The 18,981-nt window shown below is 41.2% G+C and overlaps 1 protein-coding gene across 1 annotated transcript in view; it reads left to right on the top strand.

The window, feature by feature from the left end:
• shisa8 (shisa family member 8) overlaps positions 1-18,981 on the top strand; it is a 130,599-nt gene that overhangs the window by 26,173 nt on the left and 85,445 nt on the right. The window contains exon 2 of the mRNA XM_023957714.1: positions 17,199-17,314. Coding sequence (XP_023813482.1) covers positions 17,199-17,314 — 116 coding nt within the window. The remainder of the gene's footprint in view (positions 1-17,198; positions 17,315-18,981) is intronic.

Raw genomic sequence — 18,981 nt, 5'->3', positions numbered from 1 at the left:
GTTTTGGTCCTTTATTTTCAAAATCCTTTGCAGATTTTGTACACAGGACAATATCTTCAAAGATTTTTTTTTTAAAAAGGAGAAATCCTGTGTGCAGGTAAATGAGCAAGAGACCTGTACTAGATGTTCATGATCCGGTGACAGCACATTACCTACCTGCATAAATGTGTCGGTAACATTACAGAGCCCAAGAACACTTAAAACCACTAAGAATAAACTCTGTGGCGCTATCACCACATGCTGCCTGCCTTAAGGCCCGTACACACCGGGACGAATATTCGCCAGGCGTTATTCGCCAGCGTTTTTCGCCAAGTCTTTTGTGTTCACACCCAGGCGATTTTCGCTGACGATGAGCCGAGCGAACATGCAATTTCATTCCCTGACATTAGATGGCGCTTAATGTAAACAGAAATACTCCTGTACACAAGGTGGCGCTGCGCAACTTTACGCTTCTTAAAGTCGCTTTTCGCTCAGAAGAAGAGAGTAAGTATTTACGCGCTTGTCAGAATAATACAAAGGAAACATGAATATTTCAAGCACCAGTAGCTCCAACTGGTGCTTGGTTCGGGGATATTTTAGAATGTCCGTCATTATTTCTTCGCGGCAGTGTAGACGCTACTTGGCGTCTATCTTCTTCGCTGGTATGTGTGCTCAGCAAGGAAGTTTTGTGTTTGAGCGACCCCAAGTTGTGTTTTACTGTAACTCCAGAAGCTCCAGACACGTGTGCAAAAGCACCATTCTCATTGGTCGAATAGATTTCGACGCGAGGCGTCGAAAAAAAAAATGAACCCGAGGCGTTTTTTTTTTTTTTGACGCTTTGACGCGTGGCGTTTTTTCGCGTCGGTGTGCACACTCTCATTGGTGCCCTTTGATTAGTCACGAGACGTTAAACGTCGGCGAAAATCGCCGGCGAAACTCGTCCCGGTGTGAACGGGCATTTACTCCTGTAAAACAGTGGCCATATTATTATATAATCCAGACTAGGTATTGCCCTGTTTAACACAACTTCAGACAATCTTGTCGGTAATCATTTATTCTCTGGGACAAAGGAAAGTGCTGACAGTGTTTTATTCATTAGTCATCATCTTTAAAAGAATGGGGCTGCATACATTAAGAGCATTTGGTATGAGCAGCTAGACATTTTCAAGTTTACCCATATAAAAGTAGAAAGTTTAAAAATATGATCTTTGTCTGCCATGAATTCAATTTCTGAGTTTTTAATTTTTGTCTTTTAGATTTCAGAAATTTAAAAAAAGGATTAGACTTTATCAGATTTTGTGGATTTAGACAACATTTAATCCAAGCTGTCATTAACAGACCACCTTTTATTAAATCTGTTCTCTCAAATCAGACTAAAAATTTTTGAAAAAGCAGTAAAGGTCCCCAAAATGAGCCCTGGGCTTCTGCCATTGTTTACTTCCGCTCATTTATGAAGACTCAACCATTGAGCTATTCTGGAATTCAACTCGCGCTGCCATATTTTTGAACTGCTTCATAGATTCTTTAAAATGATAAGCCTAAATTTTATGTTGATTACATTTTTTAAGGGACTTAATCCATTAGCCCATTTTGTCTCATGCCGGGCTTTCAAACGTGCAATTCAAATGACCACTTCCAATGAAAAGTCTATTTAAATGTGCAGTAGTACATTTTGGGTTTCCGCATTAAAAACTCAAGTGTTCCTGCATTGCTACACAAGTTTTGCAGGTTTTTGCAGGTTTTACAGGCTACGCAACCACTTGCAGGATATTCGTACAAAACGATTAGCCATTGAACGCACGCAGAAAGTTACACCAGTTGACCTTTTGCCATTCATGGACTAAGATTTGGTAAAGAATAGTGTTCTTTTCAAAACACAGAAGTGCCAACCGTTTGAAAATCTTTTAATAATCTGAATTCTATGACATCCAGTTTTTCATGTATCAGAATAGAGCTGTAAAAGGAAATGGCTTGGAGCAAGATTCACGAGATTTGCACCACTTTGACATTTTGCACCAAGCCTCTAATTTTTCATGTTAATTTTCATACTGTATATAATTTACAATCTTAGCCTCTAATAGTAAAACTCAAAAAATGTAGCTAAAGCACAACAGGAAAAACATTTTTGTCATTAGTTTTAGAGGGCAAGTGGTATCTGAACCAACAGTGTCATTACTATACACATATGTAGGTATGCATCTAAGAGTGTGTCTAATATCATGACAAATGAAGAACAAAAATTGGCACTGACAGTGGTTTCTCCATTAGTATATTGTGCTGCATAGCCAGAATGTCCTTGCTCCCTCTGCTTTGTGTGTGTGTGTTTATATAAAAGCCTCCTGATAAACTACATGTTGCACAAAGCTGTGAGTGTGTATGTGTGCCACTAAACTGAACAGCAGAGTGAAACAATGCTCTGCATGTGGAGTTATGAGGGTGACTAATGGCTACCACTCTTGCAAAGCCTTTTGTTGACTTGCTGTCTGCTGTGTTGCAGCACGCTGAACTGCGACACATTCACATCTGTCTTTTGGCTTTAAGAGCAGGAGCTCCGCTGCTACAATTAGCAGTCAAGGTTCCTTCAGTCTTTATGGATATTATGGAGAAATATAGTGCACGCTCAGGGAAAACAGTTTAAGATTTTCATTTTCATCTGCTGCTTTGCTTTAAAGGAAGAAAAGCACTTTTTTTCCATAGGGTAATTTAACCTGGCAGCAGTGGATGCAATTTATTTTTAATGTATAAAATTTTTTCTTTATGATTCAGGCTACTTCCATTAGCACAGATTTCCAAGAGGACTTGGCTGACATTAACATCCATACCCGAAATTCCTCCACCGGAAATCTCTCATATCACTCAAGTTCTGTTTTATTACAACTGTTGCCTTTTAGAATTACTTTAATGGCATTAGTTATTTTAATACTTGCACAGGTAAGACCAAAACAATATATATACATATTAAATATGGTTATGGAAATGGTTTTTGGAATTTATAGGTAGAAGATCACACATTTGGGCATCTATAACTGTTATTGTCTGTCAGTAGCTAAAGTATAAAACATCACAAAAAAAGTAAAATAAATGATAATGAAATCAAGCATCTGACAACTGCACTGGAAAACTAAACTGTTCAATGTGTGCACAGTTTAGTTTTGATTTTTGACCTAAAAAATAAGTTCAATTAAGAAATGCTTTATCAGTTTGACCTCAGCCAAGCAAACTGGGAGAAACCAGAATGAACGATCCTGGCAACAGCCAAGATGTGCTGTTGGGATTAATGTCAACAGTTCCAAACATTTTTGAGTTGAATTTGTAGTTTTTCTCCATGAATTACGGCGGCTGTGGTACAAAGGTAAGGCAGTCAGTTTCCGATTGGAGAATTGCAGATTAGGCTCCTGATTTGCTTGGCCATGAAGCTAAGTGTCCTTGAGAAAACACTGAACTCTACATTGCTCTTGGTGGTTACATGGTTGCGCAATGTATGGCAGCAGTGTGTGAATGTGTGTTTGCATGGGTGAATGGAACTGTGACTGTAAAGCACTTGAGCCCGAAAGTAGAAAACAGTAGAAAATATACATATATATATACACATATAACATTTTTGTCAATAAGTTGTGATGCCTGGTTTTTGTGCTACTGGAATAAAAAAAAAATGCAAAACAACCTTTTTATTTATGTTTCCTTTTTTTAAAACTGATATGTGATGAGGCTAACAACTCTTTTACCAACCAAAATAAAAAATGATTACTTAGACACAACAAAAAGACTTTGACATTTATGGTATGCACCATTTAGTTGTTTTGTACATGTGTTAAGCAATATCTATGGCCATTTAAGTGAATTGGAGTCCAAAATTTTCCAGAGAGTTTACCATGTGTCTAAAACCAAGTAGTGTTTTTCTATCTGACAACAGTGCTATTTCAGGGGTTTTCTGTTACTTTTTCATCTTCAACTCATGTGGCACTCATGCAAAGTCAATGCATGCATTCATCCATCCATCCATGAGATCCTGTGTTTATCCCACCTTAATGTTCAGAGCATGAAGCACCCTGGGCAAACTCGCCAATCCAGCACCATGTGTCAGGGCTTGAGGTTGCAATCCAAGGTCACTTGCTCCACAGTGCACTCACCGCTACGCAACATCTGCTAGAGCGTGCCATTGTGGTCATGCTGGAGAGTAATGGGATGCTATCCAGATGGTATATGTTGGGATACTATATGCTGCATTCCAGATCATGACACATGGGAACATTTCTGTAAAAAAGTCACAAAAGACAAAAAACTAAAATCACACAAATGTATATGTGTATGTGGGCCTTTGGGTATTAAGAAACTTTTACAACAAGAAACGCAGTACATTCAAGCTACTCTATTGACAATATTCAAGACAAAACTCCACAATGGGAAAGCTAGTGCATCTGTTTTCAGTTCTGTAAAAGATCTATGTGTCACATAGTGGAAGAACAGATCAATATTTTTCCTTTCGGTGTGGTCACGGTTGATGCTGAGATTGCAGAATGCTGAGTACCTGTGCATCGTCAGTAACGTCACCATCTTCACAGGACTGTAAATATTCTGCTGACAAATGCGTGCAAGCATATGTGTCTGTGTGTGTAGGTGTATTCATGCGTGGGATATTTGTGCGTCACGGTATTGGATGTTTCAGAACAAATCCCTTGAGGAGTGTGAATTTGTTCCCCATGCATATGTGTGTGTGTATCGTTGTTTCTAAAATAACGACGGCCCAAAATAATGAGAGCAAGGAGTGACTCAGACGGTGACATATGGTATTTTCTGTGACATCATCTCTAGTGAAATTACAGCCTCGCCACTGAGATCCTGCCAGCAACTGGTTCATGCGGTTTCCAGTATGTTGGCTGTGACTTTTTATCTTTTTTTCTGCCTCTTTCTTCACGTTATCTAAGTGAATGCACAGTGAAAGTCTGGAAATTAATCTATCAGTCTTCTATCTGTTTGTCAGACAGGAAACTGACATAGTTACCATAAAGTTGACGTAGGTAAGCATTTTATTTTGAAAATTTCCATTGGTATTAAACAAATAGATCCACCCAGATGTGTGTTGCTGCCAGCACCTTGTTTAGATCGTCAATGTTTAATTTATAGTGAGTCACTCCTTCTGAAAAACGGCACACCATGTTAATTTTGGTTGATCTTAAATCTGGGGTGGTAGCCATTGTTTAAGGCCCCTTAAAGCAAAAAATATATTTTTTGGCCAAAATCTGCAGAAAAAAGAGATAGTACATGTGGGGTAACCAAGGGGTCACACTTTGTCTTATCTTTTGAGACCGCTTCTAATAAATGAAACTAAATGGAGCCAGATCAGTTCTTGAAGGACTGTCTTAAGTACATTACTGTACTATATAACACTTCAACTTCATGACTAGTAGTAGTACTTGCGGCTATGTAGCTCGGTTGATAAGGTGAGAGGCTACCATGCAGGAATCCAGAGTTTGATTCCTAGAGGGGAATGAGCAGACCATATTAATGGCGAGCAATTAACATCACTCAGTGAGGGTCCTTAGGCAAGACCCTTAACACTACTGCCTCCCGAGCGCAGTTCAGCTGCAGCTCACCGCTCCCCCAGGGGATGGGTCAAATGTGGAGAATAATTTCCACATTGTGGGATCAATAAAGTATCAATTATTATTATTAATTAAATAACTATAAACTAACACTAACTGTGTTTTTTCCATCTTTGTTTTGATCTAATGTCAATAAAAAATGCAACCTTATTGTTTTGTCTTCTGTGTCAAATGAAAATATTTTCAAAGGTGGGGGACAGTCTTTTGATTGAAAGGTGGGAGATATCAAATGCTCAAAATCAGAACTGACTTAGTGCTTGTGTTCCAATACTTTTTAGTTTTGCTTGTCCTGCCTGTTTACCCACATTTGAAAAGATTGTGATTTTGGTGACCATAGAGCTTAAAAAATATGGCTTTAAATACAAACCACTGGGTGATGTCACCAAATGAACCAACCAGTGGTGGTAACCTGACAGTCCAATGCCATCCATCTTCTGTTTGTTTGTGGGCCTTTCTGTCTGAAGTTTAGTCTTCAACAAGTGAAATCCTGCTCAACTGGGTAAAGATCAGGTGACTGACTTGGCCAGTCAAGAATATTCCACTTCTTTGCTTTAATTAACTTCTGAGTTTCTTTGGTTGTATGTCTTGGGTCGTTGTCCATCTGTATTATGAAACGCCACCCTATCAGCTTGGCTGCATTCACCTGGATCTGTGCATACAGTATGTCTCTGAACACCTCCGAATTCATTCGGCTGCTTCTGTCCTGTGTCACGTCATCAATAAACACTAGTGTCCCAGTGCCATTAGCAGCCATGCACGCCCAGACCATCACACTGCCTCCACAGTGTTTTACTGATGATGTAGTGTGCTTTGGATCATGAGCTTCTCCACGCCTTCTCCATACTTTTCTCTTGCCATCATTCTGGTAGAGGTTGATTTTGGTTTCATCTGTCCAAAGAATGTCTTTCCAGAACTGTGCTGGCTATTTTTAGATGTTTTTTAGCAAAGTCCAATCTAGCCTTCCTATTCTTGAGGTTTATGAGTGGTTGCATCTTGCAGTGTACCCTCTCTATTTACCTTCACGCAGTCTTCTTTTTATGGTAGACTTGGATATTGATACGCCTACCTCCTGGAGAGTGTTGTTCACTTGGTTGGCTGTTGTGAACAGGTTCCTCTTCACCATGGAAATGATTCTGCGATCATCTACCACTGTTGTCTTCCGTGGACGTCCAGGTCTTTTTGTGTTGCTGAGTTCACCAGTGCTTTCTTTCTTTCTCAGTATGTACAACACTGTTGATTTTGTCACTCCTAATACTGTAGCAATTTCTCGCATGTTTTTTTTCTGTTTTCTCAGCTTAATGATGGCTCCTTTCACCTGCATTGAGAGCTCCTTTGACCGCATGTTGTCTGTCCACAGCAAAATCTTCAAAATGCAAGCACGAGTCCTCTAATCAGCTCCAGGCCTTTATCTGCTTCACTCATAATGACATAACAAGGGAATTGCCCACACCTGCCCATGAAATAGCATGGAAATTATTTGTCAAATTACTTACCAGCCCATGAAATGAAGGGATTGTGTTTAAAAAATGCTTACGTTTTTCACATTTTTATGCAATTTTTTTGTTCAACCCATGGAATAAAAACTGAAAGTCTGCACTTCAATGGCATCTCAGTTGTGTTATTTAAAATTTACTGTGGTAATGTACAGACACTAAATTCGAAAAAATGTGTCTCTGTCCAAATGTTTATGGTCCTGACTGTATAAGGTGTTCCGGATTTTAAGGAGCACTGTCGTATTGTAGAGAAAAAAAAGGCTTTTAGTTTTACAGTGCGGAAAATATTCTATATGTACTCTTTTTTTTAAGTAAAACTGAAATTTTATCATCTAGCATTAACCTATAGACATTTAAAATCTGCAATCAAAAGGGAAATTCCTAATTATTCCTAATTTACACATATTCATACTCTGTGTTTTGGAACGAAAATGCTCCAAATGCCAGGTTATGCACATGTGCACAAAAGCCAGCATGAGTGGTCGAGAAACTATGCCTGAGCACAAACAGGCCCTGGCATGGCAAATACTCCGCCGTGCCAAGGGACATTATTTGGCAGCTGTCAATTCTAATAGGAGAATAGCAGGTTGGGAGACAGTTCCAGGCTCTGCGGCAAGCCTGCATGGGTGCACTATCTGGCAGTTAGAGCATATCAGTGTGTCTGCAGTGGGGGTGTGGACATGCACACACAAGAGCAAAGGCAAGGATGTTTCTGAGTCATGGCGCCTGCGGTATTAGACCCCTTCAGGGATGCTAGGTGGCACCACTCGTGTGCCGTCATGGCATCCTGTTAGCTTTCTCTTTGTGAGGAACGTGGGCCTTTGCCTGTGTGCTTGATGACTCCCCAGCTTACCTTTGGTGGCAGCGGCTGAATAAAGTGTGGGAAATTACTGATCAAAAGAGACGTCAATGGTTTATTTTATATTTTAATAACAGCTCAAGACAAAGGAGAGGACAGAGAGATGGAACTACAAACTTGAACAGTACCCACGCACAGTACCCTCCTTACACTGAGTATCTGAATTTTTCCTATACTTCAAAGGCTTCATTTGGTATTCCAGTTCGAAAGCGCCTTTTCAAAGGCAGCACATTTGGAACAACTCCGAACTTCAACCTCATTTGCATAACAATCAGCTTTTTAAAAAGTGCTCTCTGTATCCAACATAGCAATACTGTTTCCCCTAATCATATTGCAAGTATTTCTCTAAGCACAGAAACAAAACGCACATTATGAAATGAAGCAATTTGGTCAAACAACCCATAATGAAGGAATTGTGAACAGTTTGACTGTGCGTACACTGATGGAAAGATCAAAGACTTGAATTGAAGATGTGACCAACAACTTACTTAGCCCTCCTATTATTTTTGGGGTCAATTTGACCCCAATTCAATGTTTGTCATACAAAAAAATAATAATTGACTTTTTTGTTCTTCACATTTCTTGACTTTTCCTAATTAGATGGGGACAACTGATTAAACATACAATAACCAAGATGATGTTTTTTCCAATGTGCTAAACACATATTGCATACATTGGTGTTCCTTTGGGGTAAATTTGACCCCAGGGGTTAATTTGAATAAACATAATTCAATTAAGTGTTACAAATTGAAGTGATTCATTTAAATTGGATCAACATATTAAATTGAGTTGGATAGACACAAAAAATAAAGTTGAATAACCTTAATTCAATTACGTGTTACCAATTGAAGTGATTCATTTAAGTTGGATCAACGTTTTTCTTTTTAGAGTGCAGTGTTTACATTCCTTTTCAGCCCTCAATGTGAATAAACCTATTCTGTTGCGGAGAAAAGGGGCTTCGCGCCGGTATTAAATACTTCATTTGCAAATCGGTGAAAAGACGCTTTAAATGCCTCCTATGGTTGCCGTATGGAGTGGGCCCCCCCTCTTTCGGTTTTATTTGCACCTTAGACATGTAGGGTCCTTGGTAGGGGGGGTGCTTGGACATCACTGCCAGCAAGCAGCAGATGTCCTCCTGGCACCCTACCCGCCAATTTTAACCGCACCTTAGACATTTAGGGCCCCTTGGTGGGGAGGGTGAGGGGACATCACTGTGAGTAATCAGGAGATGTCCCCTTAGTGCCCTACTCGCCAATTTTAACTGCACCCCCCTTAGTACACACACCCCTCCCCCTTCAATATATACATTCCAACATAAACACACACACATACACACACACACCCTTTCAAACACACATACACGCACACACATTTTGCAAGGAAGGTGGGACCTGGGTCCATCTGTCCCCTACCCCTTCCCTGGTGGGGGGTGCGGGCCCCTTGGCGATGGCGGCCGTGTCCCTTGGGTGCTGGCTCCCTGGGCCCGGCGGTGCTCTCTCCGCATGGTGGGGGGGTTCATATTACACCTGAGCCGGGGGTGTTCGTGTCCCTGGGGGGTGGGTCCTGGTCCTTGCCCCTGAGCGCTGGGCCACGCCAAACTTCCAACATGGCCGAGCCTGGTCGGGCCATATTTATAACACCCCTTGTGGGCCCTCTTTTTTCCCTGGGGTTCCCCCCTCCTGGGCGGGGGCGGCGGGCCCCTGCCTTGCTCCTCCCTGGACCAACCGTGGGCCGGGCGGATGGCTGCCTGGAGTGCGGAGCGGGTCTCCCTTGGGGGGTCCTGGCTCGTACCTGGGGTAGGGGCGGGGGGATGCCCGGAACTCCTGGGTGGTGGTGGGGTGCTCGTCTGGGGCTGTGGGCGTCCTTCTCCGGTGGGGCCCTGCGTTGGGCGCTCCCGGCGCGGCGGGGGGGCTGCTCTCCTGGTTGGGCTGGGGCAGCGCTCTCTTTCCCTCCGTGCCACCCTGCTCTCTGGCTCTGGGGGCCTTGCGGCGGTCCTGCTGGCCCTGGCCTGGGTGGCGGGCTTGGTCGCCCGGACGGCGGTTGTTCCCTGCCGGGGGGGGGGGGATGCTGCGTTGAGGGGGATTTCGGCTGCCGCTGCTGCTGCGGTGGGGGTCTTGGGGTGGGGATGGCTGGGCACTCTCCCTCCTTCTTGTCACGTTCCACCATCCATTTTAGAAGAACATAAACACTCACCTGAGCACAGGTGTTAGCTCACCTTTGCACTAACAGTTTGCATGATTGAATGACTGAAATATTTCACACTAGTTGGTTTTAAGGCATAAGTATGCGTGTGAACACTATCTGTTTTGTGTACATGTCGACAGGTGGACATTTTTGCAGCTAGCAGGTGTGTTTATAACATTTGAGTGTGTGTGTAGATAGGCCCCGCCCTTTTTGAACTACATTTGAACCTTACCATAATGATTAACAACCAGTAAACTTGTTGCTTTATGCTGCTTCATGGTCTTAACCCCCTTCCCCTCCTATTATCACCCTCCTACCCCCCCTCTCTCTAACGTCCCTCTCTCTTCTTCCTCTCTTTCCTTTTCCGTCCGGTCCAACACCAAAGATTTTCAAACATGATTGAAATTAATAAAGTTTGGCCTCAATTACAAAAGGGGTTTATTCAGACATACCTTTGGTTTGTCTGAAGATTAATAACCCCTCTTGTTAAAGTAAAATATGTCCAACACAAGAGGCCCTCAGCTCTCATCTGTCTGCCTAGCTGTTGGACAGGACAAGTTAAAAAAAAATAAAATAAAAAAAAGAAAAGACGCTTTAAAGTAGCTGCGCTTCCATCGACTATGAAATTGCGCAAATTGCATTTGCGATAAGAGATTTGCCTAATGGAAACAACAATTTTGAAAAAACTCACATTATCAAAAAAAGGTTTTTGCGCTTGGAGGAGGGAGGTTTTTGAGGTGCTTCTAAATGGACGTATTTTGCAAAACTGCAATGGAAACAGTTTTTTTTTTAAGAAATTAGTCAAACAGCAATGGCAATGTGCTTCTTGGTAGGAGTAGCTGCCTTGAGCACTGCACAGGAGCATGCAATGGGCTAGAGCGTGTCATCACACTGCTCATCAGCAGTTGAGCGTGTCATGGAGAATTATTGGATCCAGGGGTCCTCTGTAAAACCACCAACCATGATTTCCCAAAATCACTTCATCCGTAGCTGCTCCCACATTAAAGCAGGTTCATACCTTAGAGCAATTTGTCATCGCACCAGTCGCAACTACAATTGTGCGGTCTAGTTCATACTAAAGTTGCTTGAATGGGCTTGGCACTGTCCGCAAGAACTACGATGAACCTTTGAGTGGTGTTTTACTTTTCAAGCGATGCGATTGTCTCCAGGGTTTATTTTTAACATCAATGACCTCCTGCATCTGCGAATGTGATAAGGCAGAGGAGGGTGATGTGTTTGTCTACTAAGCAGAAACACGCAATACAGAGGGAAAAAAAAGAGGCAAATTGCATTACTTAGTCTAGTGCAATTTGGGTTATAAGATCTTTCCAGTCTTGCTTTATTTTTTATCTTGTCCAATACTCTCTGTCTATGTGTGAAGTTGGGTATTTCCTATAACTTCTTCAGTTACGTTTTTATCATCTTTAGTGTTAAAAAGACATTTTTATGGACGGAGTTGTTCTGTATTTACATTCTCTAGTCGCTCAAAATAAATTCAGGTTAAATGACGTGGCTGCAGTTCAGGTGTAAAATTCCTTTCGCGGGTGACGACCCCAGTAGGTGTCCACTTCTGCAGCAACGGGGGGCGATGATGAGCGATGATGAGCGCTAATGGTGTGGCAGAAATTTGAATTTATCCGTTGTAAATCAAAGTATTGTTCACATCCATTGCCATGTTTTTGAGTAGCTTCTCCCATGAGTTGGTTTGTATTTATTCACACTTATGATTTAATGCAAACAGTGTAATTGTGAATTTGTGTTTTTTCAACATTTCTAGAACATTGAGTTTTGCACGTATGTGTAATGGAAACTCAGCTAGTGCTGCTTAGCGGTGCATAGCCGCATTTCACTGCCGATCACCTGATTCACGTTAATCGCTTAAGGAGTTACACTCAGAGCGAAGCAGGCTTTGACATAGACCTCTCTGGTATTAACGTTTTAATGCTAAAAATTGGAGAGAGAAAAAACATAACTTTGAGAGTCACCAGTGAAATTAGTGTTTATGGACAAAAAAAAAAGAATATTTTTCGACAGGCCATGTTGTCAGCAACCAAGTCCTCTAGCATTTATACACTTGTAAGGGTAGTTGTGACTAAGGAAGATATGGTTAACTTTTTCAGGGTTCCCACCTGAATGCTTTTCTCTGCTGCCTAACCCACAGATGGCTATTCCTTACAAGTGTGACTCACTTTGAAAGTAAATAAACAAACTTTTGTCTGTTGACAAAAAGTTCAAGCCAAAAAAAAAAGATTAATCTAAACAAAAATGTCGAACATTTTGTACCAATTTGACTACTCAGCACCTGTTCTTTCAACCAGGTGAAGCCCATTCATTTGTTGTTCGCATGATGAGCCTTGCTGCAAAAGGCATTGCAATTTTTCTTTGCAAATCTGCTTCCAGCTCAGCCCCTCAGCTTCTGATGACAGAACATGGAAAATGCATAAAAAAACAGAGTGAAGACTTTGTACCTGTTTTTCACTCTTTAAGCACAAATAAACTCAATATGATTCCTGTCAGATTGTCACAGTTTGTGAAACACTTCACAATTTACCCTTAAAGGACATCAGTTGAGTCTTCTGAAGCTAACTCCTTTTTCTTGTAAACGTCTGAATGCTCACTAATTGCGTTTGATTTCTCAACGGTAAATGGCTGACTCCATTTAAATCAATTACCACACTGTTTGAATAAACTCCTTCACTGAAAAACACATTAGCGTTCATTTGGTAGGCTCAAATAGATTTTAAATTTGTCACTTTTATCAGCTGAACGACAGCTCAGTTTGCTCGGTCTGCTATAATTTCAAGGTGGTGGTCCGTGTCTTTTCCAGCTGTGTTTATTGCCTCAAATTCACAGAAAACATAGGTAATTGCTGCTTTTATAAGGATATTACATCTAAAATTTGCTGCACACTACTACAAACCTTCTAGGTTTATTCATTTATTAATACAGTCGCAATATATCAGCATTTCTGAGTTTTGCCTGAGTAACCGTTGTGCTAACCTAGGCACAAAGGTTACTCGGAGTTGGGTCATCTAGACCCACTAGACAGTGCTCTGAACCTTTTTTCTTCAATGATTTGTGATCTTCACTGGTGTCCATGGATTACATGAACTCTTTCCACCTTTATCCACCTTTGTCATGGTAGGAAAAACACATCAATGCAAGGGTGGGGTCATCTAAAATACCACAAGGGTTAAATGAGCGTCACTGGCCCTCAGAATGCAAACAATGAATTATTTCATTAGATTTTTTTGTTTTGTTTAGTGTTTTCCATCTTTTCAGCTGGTTCAAGTTTGTGACCATCGTGGCTTCTCCTAGTTGCATGTGCTTTGTTTCTTCAACCTCTTAGTACCTGGTGTCCAAATGCTTGGATATGACATTTTCGCCTTAATTTAACACAGTAGTTAATTCTGCTTAACTGGGGTCCTGTGTCTACACGTGTACAGAGTTAGCTCAATTATTAGGTTGGGTCTTAATTGTTACATTTACAGCCCATTTTAGATCAAACTTATTTCTTTCCCTTTTGTCTTTATCATAGTTTTTCTAGTTAAGAATCTAAGTTTTGATTGCAGTTGCTTTGATATATTTCCCCGTATCCACAAAATTTGCCTTTGATCTTCTTGTTCTTGGGTTCTCCTCAAAGCACATTTGATGGTGGAACTCTCTGATCACCTTTAACTAAGCCAGAGATTTGAATGTGGGGACTGTAAAATCTGCTTTTTCTCTCGGGTTTCTTGGCCCCTCTGCAGACTCCTTCCTCCCAGAGTTTAATGCACATTAGGTTTGTATCAGTCACTTTCAGAGTTGTGGTGTCAGAATCTACACCTTTTTAGAGTTTTGTGATTTTGGTGCAGTTATCTTGTTTTTGCTCTTGTGGTTCCTCTGTCTCATAATCCCATCTGGTTTAAATTTCCTAAAATCGTAGAATCACCATTTTGTTTCTTCTGATTATGGTTAAGCCTTAAGTTTTTTCAGCTTTAGTTTTCTAAAGTTTGGAGTTATGTCTCCATTTTTTAAACATTTTGATCCTCCCAAACAAATAAAAGTTATATGTATTATCCTGTGGAGTGTTTGAATTTGTTTCTATTTCCATTCAGCACTCATATTACATCATTCATATGCAATATGAGTGTTATGAAAAAAGATTCAACAAACACATATTCTCTTAAAAATGACTGTTTGGTGCACCCATGTGGCTCTGCAGTTCAAATAGCCTTCACACCTGTGGTGCTTGAGGGGGTGCATGTCAACACAGTTTGCTTCCTTATCATAAAGGAGCCAGATTCCTCTTAGCATATAGACAGATGCTATTCTTGTCTTGAGTTAGCACACTATTTGACATTCTTTTTCAGTTATTACTCTGAGATAATTTGCATGATTTTCTTTTGCAGGGTGAGACACCCGGCTGTGCTTCACCTCACGCAACTCAGTAATGAGTGAAGTCAGACATGTCAGAGAATGAGTGAAAAACTGTTTAAAATTTTAAAAAGCTTTTTTTTAAGTTAATTATAAATTTAAAGATGTTTTTTGGCCTTCATTGTAATAGTAAACATTGATTTTTTTAGGGTCAGAAAGAAAGTTACTGAGTTTTCTAAAAGTGAAAAAAAAAGGACAAGGTGGATGAGATCATTGTTTAAGAGGAAGAGATTGCAAGAGAAAAAAAGCAAAGAAATTTACGCTACAAACAAGCAGAGATTAGAGCCTCATAGAAGTTACATTGAAAACAGATGAGGGAAACGTTAACAGGACATCGGATGTGGGAAAATTCAAAGATTAAAAAGAAGCTGAAGATGTTTTCGGGCAGATGGAGGAAGACGAGGACAGCAAGTGTGGAATAACACAGAGGATAAAAGGCAGAACAGGTGGGAGAAGAGAGTGGCTGTGGCTGGATTTATTACCATTAGGAATGTAAGAGGAGGGGAAGAGTGGCAGACAAATGAAATAATGGACTGGAAGTGGATAAATATTAATGAGATCAAAAGAAGGAAATGGAAACCAAAATGAAAATTCAAGGAGCAAATGAGACGCTCCATGGAGCTTTTTCCTCCTTTTTTTTTTTCGATGCACACATATCCAGAGGGTATTTTGTGGATTCCACAGGTTTTAGCTTGGTTTAGATATTTTCCCCAGTTATAGTGTCAGCAGGCGGGATTGGGTTTGGGGGTAAATCAGTCTTTTTTGCAAGGCTTTGATTTCAGATAAATGTTTTCCTCATCCAGATCAACAGGTGAATTGGAGCGATGTTATAGGGGGAAGAGAGAGTCAGAAAGCAAAGTCCCAATTTACTGGTCAATCATTCTAATACTCCCCTCTGGTCATGAGCTCTGGGTCATGACTGAAAGAACCAGGTCCAGAGTTCAAGCGTCCAAAATGAGCTTCTGCAGGGTGGCTGGGCGCTCCCTGGAGCTTGGTTCACAAGGCCCTCGGCAATACATGTTCAAGCAGCCGCTTACAATAAAAAGTAAATGTGTTTCAGCGTTTCCACATTTCCACGTTTCCATGTTCAAAACTCTCGCATTGAGATGTAGCTATGCAAGTTTTTATGACTATTTTTGGGCTCTATGGACAAAACTCATGGCCATCAAATGCCCATTGCTAGCTAAACCAGGTCAAACTTTGACCACTCAGGGACTCCTATTTGGTAGTAATGCAATGAAACTCAACAAACTTAGAGCATAGCTGGTTTATCTGATGAACCCCAGGGACAACAACAAAATGGATGGATACATAGAGGTCATGAAAAAATGAACAAGACATTTGTTCTTTCTCCTAAATCCTGCAGACCTTTATTTTTAGAGTTGTGCTGTTGGTCAACAGTTTGAAGTGTGTTTAATGATTATAGTATTGTTACAGTACAGAGAATTAATATTCACTTATTTCCTCACTTGTTTGTTGGTATGAGCGGACTGCCTACTAAATGTTTCATAACCCCGCTGACAGTTGTTAAAAAACATAGTAAACTATGGAGGACAATTCGAGCAGTAAGCTGACACAAGTACAGGAATATGCTGCAAGATGAACAAAAACAGCTAAATAAACTTTCAACAATAAATAAATGTCAAATTAAGTAAAAAGAAAGTTAGTCCTTATCCATTGGATTTAATTTGTCTTGTGTCTGGCAAATAAATACTTCTTGGTCTTAAAGTCCTACTCTGATCATCTTCTGATAAATAATAAAAGCGTTCCCAGTGGTGTTTTAATTATGATTATGCCGTTTTCAGCCAAAATAATATTAATAAAAAAACTATCATTTTCTTCGGCATAGTTTCTTCAGAGCAGCAGGAGTTTATTAGAAATTGACCTATGAGTTGTTGGCTGGGCTGTCGGCAGGGAGTAAGCCCAACCCCATTTTCCATCATCAATCTGTTCACACGCTCTCCCACTAGCTTACAGCCCCTAACATCCCCAACCTAACAAAAATTGTGAGCGATGTTGGAGCCAGAAGCCACCTCTGATTTTCATTGGATTGGGTCTTTAAACCCATCACTTCCATGAAAGCAAAACAACATTAAAGTTAGTAAACACTACAATTTCCAATACTACAAATACATTTTTTACTGTTTTCTTTTTGTTTCCTGTTTCATTTTGTTTTCTTGACAAACAGCTGCACCAATGTTTTCTGTTAAAGACAAAAACTTAGTACTGTAAATGAATTGCATTGAAGCGTGTGATGTCATCTTTAATGGATTCTTACTTTATTGGCTATTTAATTATACATTTAAAGATAAACTGATGCTTTCAGCAATTATAGTGCATAAACAACCAGGATTATTGCAGCACCATAAAACAAATATGCAAAAACTAGAGCCTATCTTCTGTCTTAAATTATAAAGAAACTGCTTTATCTCATCTCCAAATTCAGGTGCTATTGAATTTAAATGCAAATGAGCAGATTCAATAAAAACTTGTTGCATTCAAAATCATGAGAGAATGAAAGATGGGCCATGTTCTTCTCAGTTTATTTGCCCAGGTTGGCCTCCAATTTTTTTCTAAAACAGACACAGAGATGCTCAGATGTAGTCAGATGAGCATCAGTTGCTATTTGAAAGCCTTAAATCTTTTTTTTTTTCTTACATGCAGAACTCTGACGGAGCTGCTGAAGCAGCCGGGGGAGGCAGGTGTTGTAGATGGAGCTGGAGTTCATCATCCTATTGGAACCAATGGCATCACTGGCAGGACTCTACGCTCCAACAATGGTAAGTCCTCTGTGTGCGTTTGTCTGTCTGAAGAGCGGCCTTATGTCGCTGGGGCTGAGAGATGGGAGTTGGGTCATCTAGACCTACTAAACAGTGCGCTGAATCTTTTTTCTTCAATGATCTTCCCTGGTGTCCATGGATTACATGAAATCTTTCCACCTTTAGCCACCTTTGTCATGGGAGGAATAACACGTCAAAGTAAGGGTGGGGTCATCTAAGATAGCACAAGGGTTATAAGTCAATTTCTATTTGAAAATTCACTTTTTTACAACATGATTCACAAAGACCTCTTTCCTCTACTTTAACTCAAAGAAGTGCCAGATTTCATTTGGTGTTTAAATACTTCTCAATAAATCTGTTTGATTCATCATTTCCATGTTTAGATGATCCGCTTGGACGATAAGCTGCATTCACCCCGAACCTGATTCGCGTGACAAATATTGGTTCAAAGCTTGACGCTCCGGCCGCGTGTAGGAGGAGTTACCAGCTAATGTTTTTTAGCCTGATCACTACATGGAGCGGTGGGTCTGTTTATCTTATTAACAATGCATGGAAGACATAGGGGATGATGAGAGATCAGGTTTACTAATTTTTGTAGAGCTCTACAAAACATCGGTAATCACCTTTTCATGTCTGGGTTCATGAGATCATTCAGGCATTTTCCCTGTACCAGTAGCTTCACTCCCACTGTTGTGTCTGAAAGACGGCCGCTTCCATGGTCTTTCCATCTCTCTGTGACCAAGTTTGCAGGCTTACTGTCCCGCATTAACTCGAGAGGGAAAAAAATAAATGCCAGAATAAAATTTATTTTTTCATTATTGTCTCGATGAAATTAAGAAAAATATCATTAAAGTTCAGGAGGCCCAAGCAGGCTGCTTCCCTATCCCGCAGTAGCTCTCTGTGTGGCCGCCAGCTTGCCTCCCAGGAGACAGCACAGTGATTGCGATCGCTCCAGCCCCATGGGCCCTGTAACACACTGTCTAGGGTGTACCCGCCTTCGCCCAACAATAGCCAGGACGGGTTCCAGAAACCCCGCTGTCCTTAAAAAAATTACACTGAGTTAAGAAAATGAATGGAATTTCAGGAGGATAACTATTGGATCGATCCACCATATTGGATGTGATTTCTACCGGCTGTCACTAACATCATCATGTGCCCAAAGTTGAGTCCCTGATTGGTTGACACATCAAAGACAACAAAAAACAGACTTTTTTAGCTTTTGCACGCCGCCCAAATCGAATTGTGCCGCTCGAATTGCACTGGTGCCAGATCTCCACGATGACCCTGTCACTAAAATTGCGCAGCTGGACCTGAGATTTTTTGGGGGGGGCTGCCTAGGAGAGGGGGAGGGTCCACTATCAGTATGGGTTCTCAGAGGCGAGTTGTGGTTTCCACTGAGGCAATCGGTGGTTGCCCTGGCAGGTCGACTGCCTTGGTCCTGTCGAGGCCTGACCAGGGGCGGCACTTGGGGGCGGGGCTTGAGCTTGCTCCGGGGGTGGGGAGTGCTTTCTTGGCTCCTCTCTCTTTGTGTGGGCTGGGGGATGTGGGGCCTGTGGGGTCGGCGCTCCGGAAGGTGGGGCCCCTGGGCTGAGGAGACCTGGGCCCAATGTTGGGAGGGGGGCTGGGGGATGGTGGTTTCATCATCGGGGGACGGTCTACCAGTGGCC

Source organism: Oryzias latipes, chromosome 8 (assembly GCF_002234675.1).
Source record: "Oryzias latipes chromosome 8, ASM223467v1".
NCBI classification, from domain to species: domain Eukaryota; kingdom Metazoa; phylum Chordata; class Actinopteri; order Beloniformes; family Adrianichthyidae; genus Oryzias; species Oryzias latipes.
The sequence above is the reverse complement of the archived record's forward strand: the minus strand, read 5'-3'. Positions and strand labels throughout refer to the sequence as shown.